Below are 19,350 nucleotides of genomic sequence, written 5' to 3'. Positions count from 1 at the left end.
TCTGGGATTCTGACAATTTTTGGCTTATTGCAAGTAATGCCTTTAGGAACATTTTTTATATCTTCTGGTGATCGTATGGATACTTTCTGTTAGATATACACTTAGGGATGGAATTGAAGCTGTTCTAGAAAAATTTTTAAAGATTCTGCCAAACAGTTTTCCAAAGTGCTTTAATCTGCTTGAAGCATTTTAACACGGAGCATTCACTTAGTTCTAAGCATTATTTGTGTCTGCATCTTACAGATAAGAAACCCGAGGCGCAGAGAGGTGAGTTAACTTCTGGTAGGTCACACGGCTGGTAAAGGCTGGAGCTGGCCTTCATGACACACCATATTGTGTCTCATGAATCCCAACCTGGTTCCTACAAAATGTAGGGTCTGGAACATAGTAGGTGTTTAGTGAGGGCTTGTTGAATAAATGGGCCAATGAAAGAATGGGTCCCCCCCCCAAAAAGGGCTGAGGGGGCCTCTCAGTCTACTCTCTGGCTCAGTGGTTGATTTATAGGGAAGAATAATTTGGATTAAAGACCTAGAAGTGCTGTCATTGCTGCAACATTTTGAAGAATTTTGTCTCTTTAAATTCCATAGATAATACATCATCATTACGGAAAGACTAGAAAAACTGACGGGCAAAACAAGTCTCTCCACCCAGAGAGTCACTGTGAAGACATGATTAGCTTTTTCAATATAAATACATGCTATTATGTCAGTGAGATCATCAATCTTTTCCTTTGTGATTTCTGTATTTTTAAGCGTTGTTAGAAAATTATTTTCCTCTCCGAAGCTGTAAGAGTTCTTCCATGTCTTCTTCTGGTGCTTTTATAATTTTCATTTTAAAAAGTTTGTATTTGCTCCATTTGGTCTTTATCATGAGGCACAGCCTACAACATGGGCTCAGGTTTTTGTTGTTGTTTTTCATCTGGCTACCCAAATGGTCCCACATCATTTGTTAAAAAGCCCATATTTACTCAAATTGTTAAGGCTTTGAAATATCTCTTAATCCCTGCCTGGTGAGTTTCCTTCTATTGTTCTTCCTCAGAGTTTCCTGGATAAATTTGCTTCTTTATTTTCCTTTTCTTTTCTTTTCTTTTTTTTTTAAAGATTTTATTTATTTATTTGACAGAGAGGCAGCGAGAGAGGGAACACAAGCAGGGGGAGTGGGAGAGGGAGAAGCAGGCTTCCCGCTGAGCAGGGAGTAGATACAGGGCTTGATCCCAGAACCCTGGGATCATGACCTGAGCCAAAGGCAGACACTTAACGACTGAGCCACCAGGCGCCCCTTTATTTTCCATTTCTGTTTGAGATTCTGAAGTAGCTTTTGTAAATTTCAGGGGGCGGTGGGGAGGAGGTCTATCAGCATTTTTGCTGGGATGTCATTACGTTTTACAGTTATACCAGGGGAAATAGGCAACTTTAGGTATTGAGTCTTACCATCCAAGAACATATTGTGTAGTCTTTTTTGTGTTCCTCAGTCATATTTTCAAGTTCTCACTGTAGATTTGTGTATGATGTAAGGAAGTGATATAAATTCACTCTTTTGCATGGGGGTATCCAGTTGTCCTGGCACCATTTCTGGGAGAATGGTTGTTTTTTTGCCCATTGAATTTTCTTGATATTCTTGCCAAAAATCAATTGGCCATAAATGGGATGGCTTCGTTCTGGACTCTCGGTTCTGTTCCATTGATCCATATATTTATCCTTATTATGCCAGTACCATACAGTCTTTTTTTTTTTTTTGAAGAATTTATTTATTTATTTGAGAGAGGGAGAGTGAGCAAGAGAGCACAAGCCGAGGGGAGAGGCAGAGGGAGAAGCAGACTCCTTGCTGAGCAGGGAGCCCAATGTGGGGCTTGATCCCATGACCCTGGAATCATGACCTGAGCCGAAGGCAGACACTCAACCGCCTGAGCCACCCAGGCCCCCCCCCACAGTCTTGATTACTATAGCTTTTCACTAAGTTTCGAAATAGGGAAATGTTGAGTCCTTTTTTCCAACTGTGTTCCTTTTTTTCAAGATTGCTTTTGGTATTCTGGATCCCCTTGTGTTTCTATAGGAAGTTTAGGATGAGCTTGTCAATTTTTGCAAAAAAAAAAAAGACAGTTGGGGGGTGTGCCTGGGTGGCTCAGTCCCTTGAGAGTCTGACTCTTGATTTCAGCTCTGGTCATGATCTTGGGGTCATGAGATCAAGCCCAGCATGGGGCTGCATGCTGTGAATGAAGCCTGCTTGGGATTTTTTCTGTCCCTCTCACTCTCTCCCCCACCCCAGCTCCCCCCCCTCAAAAAGAAAATACAATTGGGATTTTGATGGGGAATGTATTGAATCTGTAGATCAAGTTGACAGGTTTGCCATCTCGACAATATTTTCTTCCTATCATAAACAAAGGGTTGAATTCATTTAAGTCCTCTCTAATTTCTTTCAAGTGTCTTGGAGTTTTCAGACTATACGTTTTATAATCTTTTATTAAATTTATTCCTAAATATTTTATTCTTTTTGATGTGATTAAGAATGGAATTGTTTTCTTAATTTCTTTTCAAATTGTTCATTGCTGGAGTCGAGAAATACAAATTATTTTTATACATTAATCTTGTACCATGCCACCTTGCTGAATTCATTTATTAGCCCTGATAGTCTTTTTAGTGAATGCTGCGGGATTTTTTTTTTTACAAGATAATGTCATATGCAAATAGAAATAGTTTTGCTTCTTCCTTTTCAATCTGGATGCCATTTACCTATCAATCTATCCATCCATCCATCTCCATCTCTCTCCATCTAATTATTTGTTTGTTTTTGCCTAACTGCCCTGACTAGAACCTCCAGTACAATATTGAATAGAAATGAGAATGACTCTCATTGAGAGTGGACTTCCTTGTCCTGTGCCTGGTCTTAAAGAGAAAGTATTCTCCCTTTTACCACATGGCAGACAGAATAATAGTTCCCCAACGATGTTCACATCCTAATCCTAGAACCTGCAAATATATACCTTGTATGGCAAAGGGGAATTAAGATTGCAGATTGCTAATGAGTGTAGAATAGGGAGATTGTCCTAGGTTATTTGAGTGAGCCAAGTGTATTCACAAGGGTCCTTCAAAGAAAAAGGGGGAAGCAGAGGAGGGAGAACCAGAGAGAAGGCAGTGTGAGATGGAGTTGGCCCAGGGTTTTTTGACTTTGAAGATGGAAGAAAAGGGTTGTGAGCCAAGGAATGTGGGTGGTCTCTAGGAGCTAGGAAAGCCAAGGAAACAGATGCTGGTTTAGAGCATCCAGAAGGAATACAGCCCTCCCGACACGTTGATTTTAGCCCAATGAGATCCATGTCAGACTTCTGATCTCCAGAACTGTATGATAATGAGCTTTAGTGGTTAAGCCACTAAATTTGTGGGATGCCTGGGTGGCTCAGTTGGTTAAGTGTCCGGCTGTCGATTTGGGCTCAGGTCATGATCTCAGGGTTGTGAGATCAAGCCCCCTGTCAGGTTCCATGCTGAGCACAGAGCCTGCTTGGGATTCTCTCTCCCTCTCCCTCTGCTCTTCCTCCCCCCTCTGGCATGTGTGCGCTCTCTCTCTTTAAAAAAAAAAAAGCCACTAAATTTGTGATAATTTGTTACAGCAGCAATGGAAACTAATACTCACCATTAAGTACAATGTTATGTTAGGCATGGTTTTTTTCACTGATGTCCTTAATCAGGAAGCTCTTTTCTATCTTGAGGGGTTTTTCTTGACTGTTTTTTCTTGAAATCGTTTTGGATTTTGTTAAGTGCTTTTTCAGCATCTACTGAGATGATTATGTGGTTTTGTCCTGTATTCTATTGACATGATATAGTATATTAATTGAATTTTACATGTTAGACCAATTTTGCTTTACTGAAATAAATCTCACTCGGTAATTTATCCTTTTTATATGTTGCTGGATTCAGTGTGCTAGCAATTTGTGGAGGATTTTTGTCTGTGTGTTCATAAGGTGTGTGGTTCATATTGGCTTGTGGTTTTCTTTTCTTTCTTTGTCTTTGATATCAGGGTAATACTGGACTCAGAATGATTTGGAACGTGTTCTCTCCTCTTCTATTTTTTAGACGTGTTTTTAAGGAATGGGAATTAGTTCTTTAAGTGTTTGATAGAATTTCCCAGTGAAGTCATCTCTTTCTGTTGATCATGCTTGGAGTTCACTGAGCTTCTTGGATGTGTATAATGTATTTCATTGACTTCAGAAGGTTTTCAGCCATTATTTCTTTGACTATTTTCCTGTTCCTTTTCCTCTCTTCTCTCCTTTGGTACCCCCACGATACATATGTCCCACTTTTCTCAAAGGCTCTGTTCATTTTTCTTTATTCATTGTCTCTCTGTTCTTGTGAGTACATAATCTCTATCAGTCTACCTTCAAGTTTGCTGATGATTTCTTCTACTAGCTCAGGTCTACTGTTGAGCCCTTCTAGTGAATATTTCATTTTGGATATTATTCTTTCCAATTCCATAATTTAATTTTTTTAATTTATTTTTAAAGATTTTATTTATTTATTTGACAGGACAGAGACAGCCAGCAAGAGAGGGAACACAAGCAGGGGGAGTGGGAGAGGAAGAAGCAGGCTCATAGCGGAGGAGCCTGATGTGGGGCTCGATCCCATAACGCCGGGATCACGCCCTGAGCCGAAGGCAGACGCTTAACCGCTGTGCCACCCAGGCGCCCCCAATTCCATAATTTTAGTTTGGTCTTTCAAAAAATATAATTTCTATCCCTCTGTCGGTATTATTTCTATAAAATATTGCCATCATACCTTCCTTTACTTCTTTAAGCATGATATTCTTTTTAAAAAATATTTTATTTAAATTCAATTTAATTAACATATACTGTATTACTAGTTCAGAGGTAGAATTAAGCATGATGTTCTTTAGCTCTTTAAACATATTTGTATAAATGGGCAGGTGGATAGGACAGAGCAATATATTATATCCTGAGTGTATTTTGGTCAGTTTGTTAGAAGAAACTACATCTCAAAATTGTAAAGAAAGAAAAACTTATATATATATATACACACACATATATACACACACACATATATATATACATATACACACACTATATATATAGTACAATACAAAATATATATACTATATATAGTACAAAACAAAAAATACATTTTGTGTATATGTATATATACATATACACACACAAAAATAAAATAAAATACATTGAAAGGATAGAATGTAACTGTAAAGATGAAAATTAAAAAAGACTTTAACAAAACTAAACAAAAAAGAAGAAAAAGAAAAGGAGAAGAAGGAGGAGGAGGAGAAGGAGAAGAAGAGGAAGAAAACATGGGGGAAAAAAGAGAGACCATGATGAGACAGGTGAAGAGAATAGAGCCATACACAATTCTGGGTGCATTTTGGTCTGTAAGGAAAAACTGCATCCCCAAATTGTAAAGATAGTAAAACATATTTATAATAGCTGCTTTGCAGTCTTTGTTAAGTCTGACATCGGGGTGCTCTCAAAGGTAGTTTCTGTTGCCTGTGTTTTTCTTCTGTATGGATCACACTTTCTTGTTTCTTAGCATGTCTCATTTTTTGTTGCTGTTGAAACTTAGATATCGTATTGCAATAACACTGGATAGTGATTCCTCCACTGCTCCTCCCTGAGCTTTTTGCCTATATTGTCTGCTTGTTTGTTTAGTGACTCGTATGGACTATTTCAGTAAAGTCTATCTCCCGTGGCGTGCAGCTCCTACGGCACTCCTCAGGGGTACAGACGTAGGAAATGTACAATCCACCTGGGAGCACATGGTTTTCATTAGGATTTTCTTTAGCTTTCCCTGATCTCTCCATTAAGCTATCTGCCTCTGTGGATGTCACCCAGCTCTTAACCTCCACTTATTGCAGGCTAGTGACTTACTTTCAATAACACCCTGGGGCACATCATTGTTCTACTTGCTTCTGCATGCCCAGCTCCAGGACTGGCTTCTCCAGTCCTCTGGTCCTGCAGTGTGTGTGGCTTTTGCAGATGGCTTTTCTAGCACCAGCTCCTGCAGTAGCTCTCCCTTCCATCCCCCCTTGGGTAGTTTCATTTCAGAGTGCCTCCAGCAAGACACCACCCTATGAATGAATGGCTTTCCCTAGGACCCAGGGAGGGAAGATTGTCAACAAATTGGGGGTGAGGGGGCAGGACAGATGTTAGCAAGTCCCACTGGTACAGCAGGAGAGCAACTTGCCAAGTCAATGAGTCATGCCATGCCTCTCCAACAAGCTCTAGACCTCAGTCCAGTGGGGTGAGAGGCGTTCTGTCTCAGCCCTAGAGGTAACAGTCGTTCCTTGTATCTGTAATTCCTATAAACTTTAGAGCTCTCTTTACTTCTTGCTAGCTAATCTCTTGTGACTCTTGTACCCTATTATAGTTAATAATTCCTCATGTTAGTTTTCTTCACACATTGTAGAAGCTGGGTGCTGGCAAAACCACACATACTCCAGGAGCCTGCCATGTGAGCTCCTGGACACAGGGAGCAGAGCCTTCTCTCCTCAGATGTCTCTCCAGCACCCTTTCTTGACAATGCCTCCTTGCCAACAGACAGAGGAAAAATATTGAAATTTCCAGCTCCATTTTTACAAAGCAGATAAAAATTGAGTTTGGAGCTGACAGGCAATAAATTGAGAACTGGCAAAAACTGAAATGTCTATCCACAGTAGAAGGAATAAAGAGTTGTGGTGTATTCATACAACAGAATGCTATGCAGGAATGAGAATGAATAAACTGATCAATATAGAAGATGTGGAAGATACACCCGTTTATATAAAAGTCCGAAATCAGCCAACCGAGTTTGGCTGTTAAAGGAACAATGGTGGTTACCTTTAGTGAGTGTAGTAATGGGGAGGGGGTGGTGGTGATGGGGAGAAGGGACCGTCTAGGTGCTAGAGGTGTACTACATCCTGGTTTGGGTGCTGGTATTTGGGTGTGTTCACATTGTGGAAATTCTTTGAGCTGTACACGTAACGATTTATACAGTCTTACATATGCATGGGTATGCATACATTTATTTATTATAGCCAAATATCATTTGCTTGAAAAAGAAGATATTCACACAGCCATGTTCTTTCCAGCGCTATTCACAATTCCTCAGCTAATTATATCTCCTTCTTTTAGAGGAGAAACTGAGATGCAGAGAACAGATATAACTTATTGAAGGCCACAGAGCCAGGAAGCTGAAAAGGCAGGGTTCAAACCCAGGCAGGCTGGCATCTTAGTAAGTCTTCTTGACCCTCTGCTATGCTGCCTCTCCCCACAGCCTAGACTGGGGCATCAATCAAAGTGGGGTTGGGGCAGCTAACTGGAATGAGATGTGCTTTGTCCACCCTAACCAGACTCTGGTGAGGAAGGCTGGCTGTGTGCCTCCTATTCCACAATTGAAAAATCAGGTCACAAAGGTCTGAGGCCTCTCCCTTGGGTGCCCAGGTGCCAGGTGCTGTCTGAGCCTGCAGCTGTGCCAAGGCTTTAGGAGACCCATCTACCAAGACACCTCCTGATGGGCAGGACTGGCTTTCTTGGTGCCTGCATTCTTCGGAGGAGTGAGTAGTCCTTCCAGCTGCCATTGGCTCTGCTGGATTTATGTATGAGAAGCCAGGTCAGGGCACTGAGTCATGGCTAAGCCCCAACACAGTGGGAACCAGGAGACAGCTGGAATAAGCAGTCCAGGGTCTCCCAACACAAGTTCCTGAGCTGGTTCCTCAGAGCAGCAGCTCCTCAAAACGCCGGAACATGCTCATCCTGGGGCTGGTGCTACTGTCCAGCTTCTCTGTGGGAGTCTTCATCTGGGCTGTGCTTCAGCACTTCCTCACCGCCGATGTCCCCTCCGCTTTGCAACATCCCACCAAGTTCCGGTTTCTGCACTGCATTTTCCTGTACGTGCTCACTTTGGTGAGTTTGCTCTCAGCCTCTGTCACGGGCTGGGGTCCCTTCCTCTCTCCCTGTACCTTACCCCTCCTTTCCTCACCAGACTCCCCCGAGGCAGTCTTTGCTGCACTGTCTTTTGCGTCTGTGGTTCCATTTCCCTCCCTCTTCCCTTCCCTTCCTCACTCCCACCCCCACTTTTCCTCCTTCAAACATCAAATACTTTTGAATGCCAATCACTGGGCTGCTTTCTGAGGATTCTAAAAGGATTTCAGACCCGGTCCCTTCCTTCAATGGGCTTTCAGCCTGACAGGGAATGAACTGGCTTCACCCACAGCATCTTTGACCCTTGGCGCACTTACTTGCCTGTAGGTCTTCTCCCCTGCATAGACTGTAGGCACCTTGAAGGCAGGGACTGCCTTATCCACCTTCGCAAGCCCGGCCCCAAGCACAGACCTGCCACCCAGAAGGTGCTTTCTATTTGCTGATCAAGACATAAGGGAACTCACCCAGCCTGTCGGAGTGGCCGTGCTGGCCTGGCTTTGAGTAGGGACCGGCATTGTGGATAGGCCAGCATATGCCCAGACCTGCAGCAGATTGGGAAACAAAGGCTTGGCATGTGGCAGGAGGCAGGCAACTGGATTTAATCCGAATATCTTAAGGCGGGGTGATAGCAGCCAAACAGTTCACGCCACTTACCTGGGGGGGGGGGGGCAACCGTGGAAAAAGGAGGATAGAGACCTCAGCAAGAAGCCCAGGCTGCAGCCAGCCTGCCAGTGTGTGCATCCCAGCTCTGGCCATGCGATCTCGGGCCATGTACTGAACCTCTCTCTGTGTCTGTTTCCTTACCTGTGAAAGGGAAACAATAGTGTCCATCTCATCAGGTTGGTGAAAGAATGAGATGACGTGATTAGGGCTCAATAGGTTTGGTAAAGAAGTAAAATACGTTTCTGTGCTGCTGGAATGTTCCACTGTGGATACGGATGACTCTCAGAGATAGAACAAGTCTAGTTTATAATTACAGAAATGCTGCTAGCTCAAGGAGACAGGCTGAGGGTGCAAAACTCTCATCTCTCTTATTTATCAGGGCCATGCACCTCACCGGAGGTCAGCCTGCCTCAAACCAGCGGCCGCTTTCTCATGGGACTAAGGCTAGTCTGAGACCCAGGAAAGGCCAGACCTTTCTAACCTTCAGTGTTTTCTCCTCGAGAGTAGCTCACAGGCCCAAGCGCCTGCTGATGACCGCTGCGCTGGGGTGCTCGCAGGAGGCTCGGAGCCGGACCTTACAAGTAACACAGCCAGCTATTTTCCCAGCAAGATGGGCTTATTCAGGAAGAGCAGAGGAATTGCAATTGGGGACAGCAAGTTATGGCAAACCACAGACAAGTCCAGCGATCAGAGGAGGGAAACCCTTCTTTATCGAGAAGTGGGGGGAGTGGGAGGGCTGCTTTGAATTAAAGTCCATTGGAGGAAAGCTGGAGGCCAGAGTTGGAATCGCTTCTCATTGGCTGAGTTGTGGTATCTTCTTATTGGCTGAGCTTGTTGCTAGGCCAGGAGAAGTTCTTCCTGCCTCCTGTCAGGCTTTTTCTTGGGAAGTTGAGCTACGTCTTCCCATTGGTCTGCAATTGAGAAAGAGCTGTACCTCCCGAGGGCTCCCCCTGCTGGCCTCCCACTCCATCTTCCCAGACGTTTCCCTGTCCAGTTTCACAGATATGGAGACACTTGGGAGGTCCCATCCTGGTCCCTTCAGCACTGGCTGGGTGCCCCCAGGACACACTGCCCATCCCGGGGTGCTGCTGATGAAGATGATGATGTCCAAGTGGTTACGGTTCACTCGGTTCTGGAAGACAAACAGATACAGGAGGGATAAGAAATTTGAAGAGGAGGAGGAAAAACCTAAAAAGATTTTATGACCCAGAAATCAGGTGCCTTCTTTTGGTGTCAGACAACCCTTGGTCTGAACCCCAAGTTTCCCATTTGTTAGCTTTGTGGCCTCCATTGTCTTTGAGCCTCCATGTTTTTCCTGTGAAAAATGAGGATAGCAAGAGATACTTTTTATAGGGTTGATGAGAAGATTAAATGGGAAATGCAGCCCTGGGTCCACATGAACAAGGCAGATGCAAGACTGCAAAAACATCCTAGCAATTATCGGTGACAGGTGTCATCTACAGTCCAGATGGGTCCTGACCTCTCCTAATGTTTCCCTTTCTTTCTCTTACCTCCAACAGGCAGAAATATTTGAGAAGCTGGGAATTTGCTCCATGCTCAGATTCCTCCAGTTATTGGAAGGCAGTGTGAGAATAAAGAAGGATGCTAGACTGATGGTAACGGACCTGTATTTTGGGACCATACCTGTGAGGCTGTTCCAGCCCAAAGCAGCATCCTCTGGCCCCCGGCGAGGCATCCTCTTCTTCCCCGGAGGAAGCGGGTTTGTGGGGAGCCTGGGTAAGGACTTCATCTACGTGCACAAATTTGCCCACCCTTCCATGAGAACCTTTTTGTAGTGACTCAAAGGAATCAATGGTTGGAGATTTTTATAGGGAGCCCAGACGAAAGGCTTTGGGCTCATGTCAGCAGATGGTGTGCAAATCTACATAGGAGATGGTAATTTTCTGTACTGTAATAGTCTTGGTCAAGGTGAGGCTAGTGCTGTGTCTCAATAGGGCTTTCATGGATGGTCCTGGAGGGTTGATTCCTCTCTTCCCTCACCACTCACAGGCAGCACTGGCTGGTCCTAGCTGCTCCCCACCCACACTACCTCCCAAACCCATGCATTTCTCCCGGGCTTTGAACCCCACCATGATCCAAGACCCCATCTTCTCTTGCCTACCCCCTTGACACTTCTGCTTCTCCTGTCGCCCCTCATTCCATTCTCCACCCGGCAGCCAGAAAGACCTTTAAAAAAATACAAGCCAGAGCTTGTCAGTCCTGTGCTAAACCTTTCTTGTGGCTCTCCAGTGCCCTTCGATGGAACCAAGCCATTGAACCCTGATAGCTTGGAAGCCCCTGCCCACCTTTCCGACCTGGTTCCCTGGGTCTCCCTCCTCCCAAAGCAGTTCCCTGCGCTGCAGCCACACCACGCACATGACTGCGTTCCAGACACTCCTGGCTCCTCCCCACTCTGAATCCTCTGCACTTGCTGTCCGGGGCACCTCAAAAGCTGTCTCGCCCCTCCTGACTTTGCATCGCTGGTGGGCCCTTGTTTGTTCTTCTAGTCTGACCTCCAATGCCCCTCCCCGGAGAGGCCTCCCTGAACATCTTACCTAAGGAACCGTCCCTTAGAGTTCTATGCCCCTGTCTCCATCCCTGACCTCATCCCTTTACATTTTCTTCATGGCACTTGTCACCATCTGAATTTGCCTTGTTCCTTCGTGTGTTTTCTTATGGTCTGTCTTCCCCAACTAAAAATGGAAACTCCACGGGGCCAGGAAGACTTGTGTTTTATTTTCTGCCTCATCCCCAGTGCCTTGCCTGTGCTTTTCCATTTTCGAATGACTCTATGAGTGCATGAATCCGGATGGGTGGATAATTGGCTGAAAGGATGTGTTCAGGAATGAACACACAAGTGGATGGACAGATGGTTGGACGCGTTGCCCGCCCGGCCCTGGAATTGGGGTGTACCGCCACCTGGTGGTGGAAATAACCACAGCCTCATTTGCTGCCACAATGCTCTCCTTTTTCAGAAGTTAGCAATGGTGATCTCCCACCTGAGGGCCCCAAGATCGTTCTTCCCTTTCAGAGGCCCCCAGGAGGAGCACCCCGTTAGTTGGCTAGGACTGTTAGCCTTCCTCTTTGGGCCATGATATTATTTACAAAAGTAAAGCCAGGACTCATTCAGCAAATATTCCCTGAGTGTCTACCTTGTGCCAGACCTTCTTCCAGGTACAGAGCACTGAGCGGAGAACAAGGAGGGTCTTCATGGAGCCTACTCAAATGAGGAGGAGGCTGGGCAGTGAAAGAGCAAACAAACAAGTAGGGTAATTTCACAGAGTGAGAGCCTGAGGGGGTGGAATAGGTAGAGAAGGATTCAGATGCATCCTTAGTTTTTCAAGAACAAGCCTCTCCAAAAAGGTGGAATTTGAGCCCAGGCCCAACCAACGGATGAGGAGGAACCAGTCCTATAGAGGCTGGGAAACAGCATTCGAAGCCTCTGGGGGTGGGGGAGGCAAAGGGGGTGCCGGGGGCTCCATCTTGAAAGGGGCACCAAGAAACATAGTCTAATATTTTTATGCATTATTTTTGAAAACTCGATAATAATGCAAAAAAAATCTATGATGGACAAAATATCAAGGTTTATCTAATGGCAGGATCGACAGGGCGGGGGAATTGGACAAAGGCAAAGTAGGCTCTTGTCTACTTGAGATTTTCATACGAGGGTGTTCATCAACTTGTGGTATTTACTTGGGGATTCCTTCAAGTAGTATTTATCTTGGTTGCTGAGCATCCGGGGCCCATGGCAAGTGCCTCCCTTGCCTCCGCGGGGTCCCAGCCCTGTTAAGTCTAAGCCGAAGGGAGCGCAAACGTGGAGCTCCGGAACAGGAGCTTGAAGGAAAGAATGAATGTCCCGGGGGGGGGGGGCAGAGCAGGGAAGCAGGGAGATGGCGTGCGAAGGGCCAGCAGCGGCTTCCACCCTCTCTGTGCTTTGAACCCCCCTCCCCGGGGATGCTTTAGAGTCGTCCCCACACCCAGGTCCTGCCCAGGCCGCTGTCTGGTTCAGGGGTGGGGCCGAGGCATCAGCATTTTTAAAAAGCTCCCAGACGATGCTGATTGGCAAGCAGGGCTGAGGCTGCCGTAGGAGCTGCCCACTCCCCACTCCGTTTGGACCCCTCCTCCATCACCTCCCTCAACGAAGTCAATGAAGCCTGCACCCCCCCCCCCCCCGCCACCCTTCACTTCTCCAGGTCATATCAGTCATTCCCAACCTCCCCGGATGCTGGCATTGTCTGGCGTGACCTGGGAACTCCTGCTGCCCGTGCCCCCCCCCCCCACCAGAGACACTGGTTCAGTTGGTTTGGGGGCTCCTTCTGGGCATCGGGACTTGCAAAAACTCCCTGGTACTTCCACGCACAGCCAGGGTTGACAACCACTGAATTACAGATTTGTTTGGTACAAATGCTGTGTCTGGCACTGTGCCAGGATGACCAAATACTGTTGAGAAGGGTCTTGTCCTCTGACAACCTCAGAGGTACCACTCAGCTAATAGAAATGGCCCATCCAACCCTTGCTTATTTCTTAATAATATATGTCTGTATGCATGCGTATGTAATTACCATTAATATTCTAGGGCAGGCATGCCTCCCTTCCCCGGTCTTGGTTTTGTAGGTTTCCAATCACCAAGCCTTTCTTGGTCCTCAGCCTCCCCCCTCACTTTTGTAAAAAGGAACGTTGTTGCTGGTGAGCCCCGAGATGCAGCCAAGCCCCAACGGCATTTTGGTTGCGCCCAGGTAGAGCCGGCCAGAGTCACTGCGGAGGAGGCAAGAATAGGAACAGAAGGAGACTGTCACACCCAAAGCTGGTGCTGCTGGCGGTCTGGCCCTGGAGGCCGGGGGAGGAGGGCAGGCAGCAGGGCTGGGCCCTGGGGGGGGGGAGTGTGGCGACATCCCTAGAGACCACTCAGGGTGACTGCTGCTGTGACCGGTTCTACTCTTGCAGACTCCTACCACAACCTGTGCAGTTTTTTGGTCCTGGAGACGGACTCCGTGCTGCTGTCGGTGGGGTGAGTTGCTGGAGAAAGTCAGTGGGTGTTGCATAGGTGGGGGAAGGCAGGAATGAGCACATGGCTGGTTTGGAGAAGAGAGAGAGAGGCCCTGAGCCCCAGGAGGCACTCTTGCACATGCACATAAGGACCCGGGCACTGCACTGTTCAAAAGGACAAAAACCCAGAAACGACCCAAAGGCCCATCAGCGCGGAGTGCGTGAATAAACTGTGGCAAGAAACAAGTGTGGGTGAGGATGTGGAGAAAAAAGAATGCTTCCGTGCTGTTGGTGGGAATGCACATTTGTGGAAGACAGCGGGGAAGTTCCTCCAAAAATTAAAAATAGATCTAACCCATGGTCTAGTAATCGTGTTCCTGGGTCTTTACCCAAGAAACAGGGAAACCCTCATTTGAAAGGATACATGTGCCCTGTGTTCATTGCAGTGTGAGTTACAAGAGCCAAATTATGGAAGCAGCCCAAGTGTCCATCAATAGAGGAGTGGATGAAGATGTGGTAGATATACAACGGAATATTATTCAGCCATAAAAAGGAATGAAATCTTTTTTTTATTTTCTATTTTTTTAACTAGTGATTCATCACTTACATATAACACCCAGTGCTCTTCACAAGAAGTGCCCTCCTTAACGCCAGTCCCCCACCTAGCCCGTCCCTCACCCACCTCCCTCCAGCAACCCTCTTTGTTCTCTATCACTGAGTCTCTAACGGTTTGCCTACCTCTCTCTAGAAAGAATGAAATCTTGCCGTTTGCAACAACATGGATGGAGCTAGAGAGTAATGCTAAACGATATAAGCCAGTCAGAGAAAGATAAATACCATATGATTTCAATCATACGTGGAATTTCAGAAGCAAAACAAATGAACAAAGGAAAAAAAGAGAGACAGACCAAAAAACAGACTCTTTTTTCCTTTTTTAAAAAAGTTATTATTTATTTATTTATTATGTTTTATAAAGATTTTATTTATTTGACAGAGAGAGACAGCGAGAGAGGGAACACAAGCAGGGGGAGTGAGAGAGGAAGAAGCAGGCTTCCCGCTGAGCAGGGAGCCCAATGCGGAACTTGATCCCAGGACCCTGGGATCATGACCTGAGCCCAAGGCAGACGCTTAACGGCTAAGCCACCCAGGTGCCCCTAAAAAAGTTATTATTTAAATTCCAATTAGTTAACATACGGCGTAATATTAGTTTCAGGTGTACAATATAGTGATTCAACACTTCCATACATCACCCAGTGCTCATCACGACCTTAGTCCCCATCCCCTATTTCCCCCGTACCCCCGCCCACCTCCCCTCTGGTGACCATCAGCTTGTTCTCTGTAATGAAGAGTCTGTTTCTTGGTTTGCCTCTCTCTTTTCTTCCCCTTTGCTCCTTTGTTTGGTTTCTTGAATTCTACGTAGGGGTGCCTCTGTGTGACTTACAGCAACTCACCAAGCCTCTCTGGTCTTCTTGATGAGATCGAGGAAGGCAGCATCTTTCTGGTACTCGACATACTTCCTGACTGGCTCAGCATTGTGTCTGAAATCCCACTGAGAGAGTTTCTGTCAGACTCTCCATCTGAGAAGGCCTTCGTGGTAATGAGAATACTCCTTGAACACGTAAAAGTGTTAACGAACACCTGCATGAATACCTTGCAGGAAATTGCTTACGGTATTGTTATTCTGGAGAGTTGAAAAGACCCAGGGGGTGCCGGAGTGGCTCAATGTTAAGTGCCCGACTCTTGATTTTGGCTCAGGTCATGATCTTAGGGTTGTGAGATCGAACCCCATGTCAGGCTCCATGCTGAGTGTGGAACCTGCTTAAGATTCTCTCTCCTTCTTCATCTACCTCTCCCATCATTGCTCTCATGCTCTCTTTCTCTCTCAAAAAAAAAAAGGGAAGGAAGGAAGGAAAGAAGGAAGAAAAGAAGAAAGAAAGAAAGAAAGAAAGAAAGAAAGAAAGAAAGAAAGAAAGAGGAAAGAAAGAAAGAAAGAAAGAAAGAAAGAAAGAAAGAAAGAAAGACAAGACATAGGGTGTGGACCAGACTGAGCACATGAGCAACTTACAGGTATAAAACACAGTCGTGTTAACTGTAATCACCATGTTGTAGGTTATTTTTTTAAAGATTTTATTTATTTATTTGACAGAGAGAGCAAGAGACCACAAGCAGGGGGCACAGTAGAGGCAGAGGGAGAAGCAGGCTGTCTGCTGAGCAGGGAGCCCGATGCGGGACTCGATCCCAGGACCCTGGGATCATGACCTGAGCAAAGGCAAATGCTTCACCGACTGAGCCCCCCAGGTGCCCCACCAGGTTGTAGGTTAGATCCTCAGGGCTTGTTATTCTTATAACTGGAAGTTTGTACTTTTGATCAACATCTCCCTCCCCTCCCCCTGCCCCAGCCCCTGTTAACCACCATTCTGAGTTGTGTCTTTTGAGAGTCCACAGATAAGTGAGATCATACGGTATTTGTCTTTCTCTGCTGGACTCACTTCACTTAATGTAATGTCCTCAAGGTCCATCCATGTTGCCCCAAATGGCAGGATTTCCTCCCTTCTCGTGGCTGAATAATATTTTACTATAATTTACACATCTAGAAGTTCATTTTCAAGTCCTTTCTTTTTGTCCTTGAATTCCCATGAAGAGGCACACTTTGGGGGCTTACTCAGAGCAGCCCTCAGTGTCTGTTCCCTGCCTGCCTACCTTTCCTACACCTTCACCCTCATGGCTCCTCCCAACCTGCTCCCTCCTTCCTCAAACCCCCAAGAGAAGGCAGCTCCTTAAGTCACTGGGTAAGAACAAACCTTGGTCATTAGACTTTTGATAAAAAAAAAAAATTCTTCCTGAAAGAAACTTCTCCTTTATTTGGAGAAGCCCTTTCTCTCCAGACAGCCAGCGGGACAGACAGTAACTTCCTTCGCCTTTCCTGGCATTCCTGGTTGTCCTGTTTCTACTTCAAACAGCTTTCGAGTTGCATAATCTTGGTGTAGGGTCTGCATTTCTGGGCAGCAGACAGAGCCTAGGGCCGGAGTCAGGAATCCCTGCCTGGAAGACCAAGGAGAGGCTCTTCACGTCCTCATCTGCAAAAAAAAAGGGGGGGATAAAAATCCTTACCTCACAGGACCATTCTGGGGACTTAGTCAGAGACAGGATTGCAAGGAGGAGTCGAGGACACAGTTAAATCGTTCCCAAACAGCTGGCCACACTGCTATGCTTTTGTTCCCTGCTTCCTCCTCAGGTACCGCAAGCTTCCCGATCACCATTATCCCAGCATTTTCCAAGACTGCCTGAACGCCTCCATTCACTTCCTGAAGGCCCTGAAAACCTTCGGGGTGGACCCCGCCCGGGTTGTGATCTGTGGAGACAGCATTGGGGGAGGGTATGTGGCCTGTGTCACCCAGGCCCTGGTGGGCAGATCAGATCTTCCCCAGATCAGGGCCCAGGTCCTGATTTACGCAGTGACTCAGCTCATCAATTTCCAGTTACCTTCCTACTGGCAGAACCGAAACGTCCCGTTCCTCTCCCAGGAGTTCATGATGATGTGTATGTTCAAATATATGGTTATCGACGTTCACTGGTGGGATGCCATCTTGAACGGGGCTTTCATACCCCCGGAAGTCTGGAAGAAGTACCGGAAGTGGCTTAGCCCTGACAACATACCCAGGAGATTCAGGAAACCAGGCTACCAACCTCTGTTTCCCGGCCCTTTTAATGAGGCCGCCTACCTGGAAAACAAACACCTTTTGGATGTAGCCAATGCCCCTCTGCTAAGGGATGATGAGACCATCGCGCAGCTTCCTGCAGCCTTCCTGGTGAGCTGTGAGCACGACATCCTCCGCGATGACACCTTGCTCTATATGAAGCGCTTGGAGGACCAGGGGGTCCCTGTGACGTGGTATCACGTGGAAGATGGCTTTCATGGGTCCTTGATGTTTTTTGATAAGAAGCTTTTCTTTTTCCCATGCTCCCTGAAAATTATAAACTCCGTCATCAGTTATATAAAGAGCATATAGTAACCCTGGGGTGCTGCGTCCTTTGGTGAATTCTATTTTGCTGATTAAGAAGACGCTAAGTCAATGCTCGGCCCATGCGAGAAGGATAAGGGAGCTTAGAACAGTCTTGCTTAGTATCTAAAAAAATCCAAAATATGGGGCACCTGGGTGGCGCAGTCATTAAGCGTCTGCCTTTGGCTCAGGGCGTGAGCCTGGCGTTCTGGGATCGAGCCCCACATCAGGCTCCTCTGCTATGAGCCTGCTTCTTCCTCTCCCACTCCCCCTGCTTGTGTTCCCTCTCTCGCTGGCTGTCTCTCTCTCTGTCAAATAAATAAAATCTTAAAAAAAAAAAAGAAAATCCAAAATGTCTCTCTTTCTTTCTGGCACCAACAACGGTTAACCCTGGATCTAGCAACACTTGCCAACTTTCTCATTCAGGTGAAACAGATCTCAAAGGGAGGGGGAAAAATCTTTAAAAATTTCTCACAGCCTTAACACACTATGTCTGAACACAGTAAATGCCAACAATTGGTCATACTGTCCCCGGTGAATCTATACTCAGGAGGCGAAGCACGGCTTGGAGCCATACTGCCTATTGGAGGAGGGGCACCTACTTGTCCTTGGGGTCAGAGGTCACCAGCCAAATTCCCACAGACTGGTTCCAGATCAGTCTCCAGCTGGAGAAATGCTGTTGCAGTAGAACTCTTGCCTCAAGTCAGCTACCCATCGGCTGGACGAAAGGCAGATTTTAGGGGAGGTGATTGGAAAAGGAGATGGGGAAGAGGGAAGAGGGAGGCCATGTGCGAGAGTGTGGGCTCTGGGGGGCTGGGCGGATGTTGTTTGGGCTCAAGTCTTTAATCTGAATTCCAAAATCAGATCCCGGCCTACCAAGAGGCAGGCTCTCAGGGCCAAGGCTGTCTTGGGAGCCTCTGGATGCCATCTGGCATATGCAAACTGCATTCTTGAAGCCAGACACCTTACTACACACTCTTTCTTTGGTGAGCTTATGTATCATTCCCACTTTTACAAAGAACCTTGCCCTAGAGGTGCTGGCCAGCTCGGTTGGTAGAGTGTGTGACTCTTGATCTCCAGGTTGTGAGTTCGAGCCCCATGTTGGGTATAGAGATTATTTAAAAAAAATAAAATATTAAAAAAAAAAAGAACCTTGTCCTTGCTTAGCCCATACCACTTTCTCTGCTCACAGGGAAAGGGAAGAGAGTCTTGATACCGCATGCCAGCACTGTCCGCATAAGTTTTTACATGGGCCCATGTTTGCTAGATACATCAGTAATAACACTGAGCCTCACCACTGTCTATACCCACCCAAGTGCTGGAGTTGGAGGTTTTCCCTTTTCTTCCACCATAACCTGTTTTGGTACCAAGGACCTCACCTATGATCAATGGAGGAGGGGGTCTTACAGGTGTCTTGGATCCTTGCAAAGGCAAATATATACACAGGCAGTTTGGATTGGGCTTCTTGGGACATGGGTAGGCATCATGATCCATGTGTTATATGCAAGCAGCTTTGATGGAAGAGTGTGTTAATTATCCATTACTGAGTGGCAACATTACAGTGAACTTAGTGGCTTAAGACCATACACACTTATTATATCACAGTTTCTATGGATCAGGAGTCTGAGAACAGCTTACCTGCAATTGAGGTGTGGGGCTGTGGTCTCATCTGAGTCTTGACTGGGGACAAGTCTACTTCCAGACTCAGGTCATTGACAGAATTCAGTTTCTTGAGGTTGTAGACTGAGGGCTTCAGTTCCTTCCTAGCCAGAGGTCACCCTGAGACTCTAG

The 19,350-nt window shown here is 46.2% G+C and overlaps 1 protein-coding gene across 3 annotated transcripts in view; it reads left to right on the top strand.

The window, feature by feature from the left end:
* AADACL4 (arylacetamide deacetylase like 4) overlaps positions 1-17,864 on the top strand; it is a 44,682-nt gene extending 26,818 nt beyond the window's left edge. For 2 of the 3 annotated variants that reach the window (XM_087858314.1, XM_087858315.1), the window contains exons 2-4: positions 10,093-10,309; positions 13,517-13,580; positions 16,794-17,864. In XM_087858314.1, coding sequence (XP_087714440.1) covers positions 10,093-10,309; positions 13,517-13,580; positions 16,794-17,568 — 1,056 coding nt within the window. In that variant the 3' untranslated portion in view covers positions 17,569-17,864. Of the gene's footprint in view, positions 1-7,648; positions 7,892-10,092; positions 10,310-13,516; positions 13,581-16,793 lie in introns of those variants that run through there. The other variant, XM_045777953.2, reaches the window with a different exon arrangement.
* The last annotated feature ends 1,486 nt before the right edge of the window (positions 17,865-19,350 follow it).

Source organism: Ursus americanus, chromosome 33 (assembly GCF_024610735.1).
Source record: "Ursus americanus isolate L20-20 chromosome 33, mUrsAme1.1.p, whole genome shotgun sequence".
In the NCBI taxonomy this organism is placed as follows: Eukaryota; Metazoa; Chordata; class Mammalia; order Carnivora; family Ursidae; genus Ursus; species Ursus americanus.
Note: the sequence above shows the minus strand (reverse complement) of the source record. Positions and strands in the feature narration are given on the sequence as shown.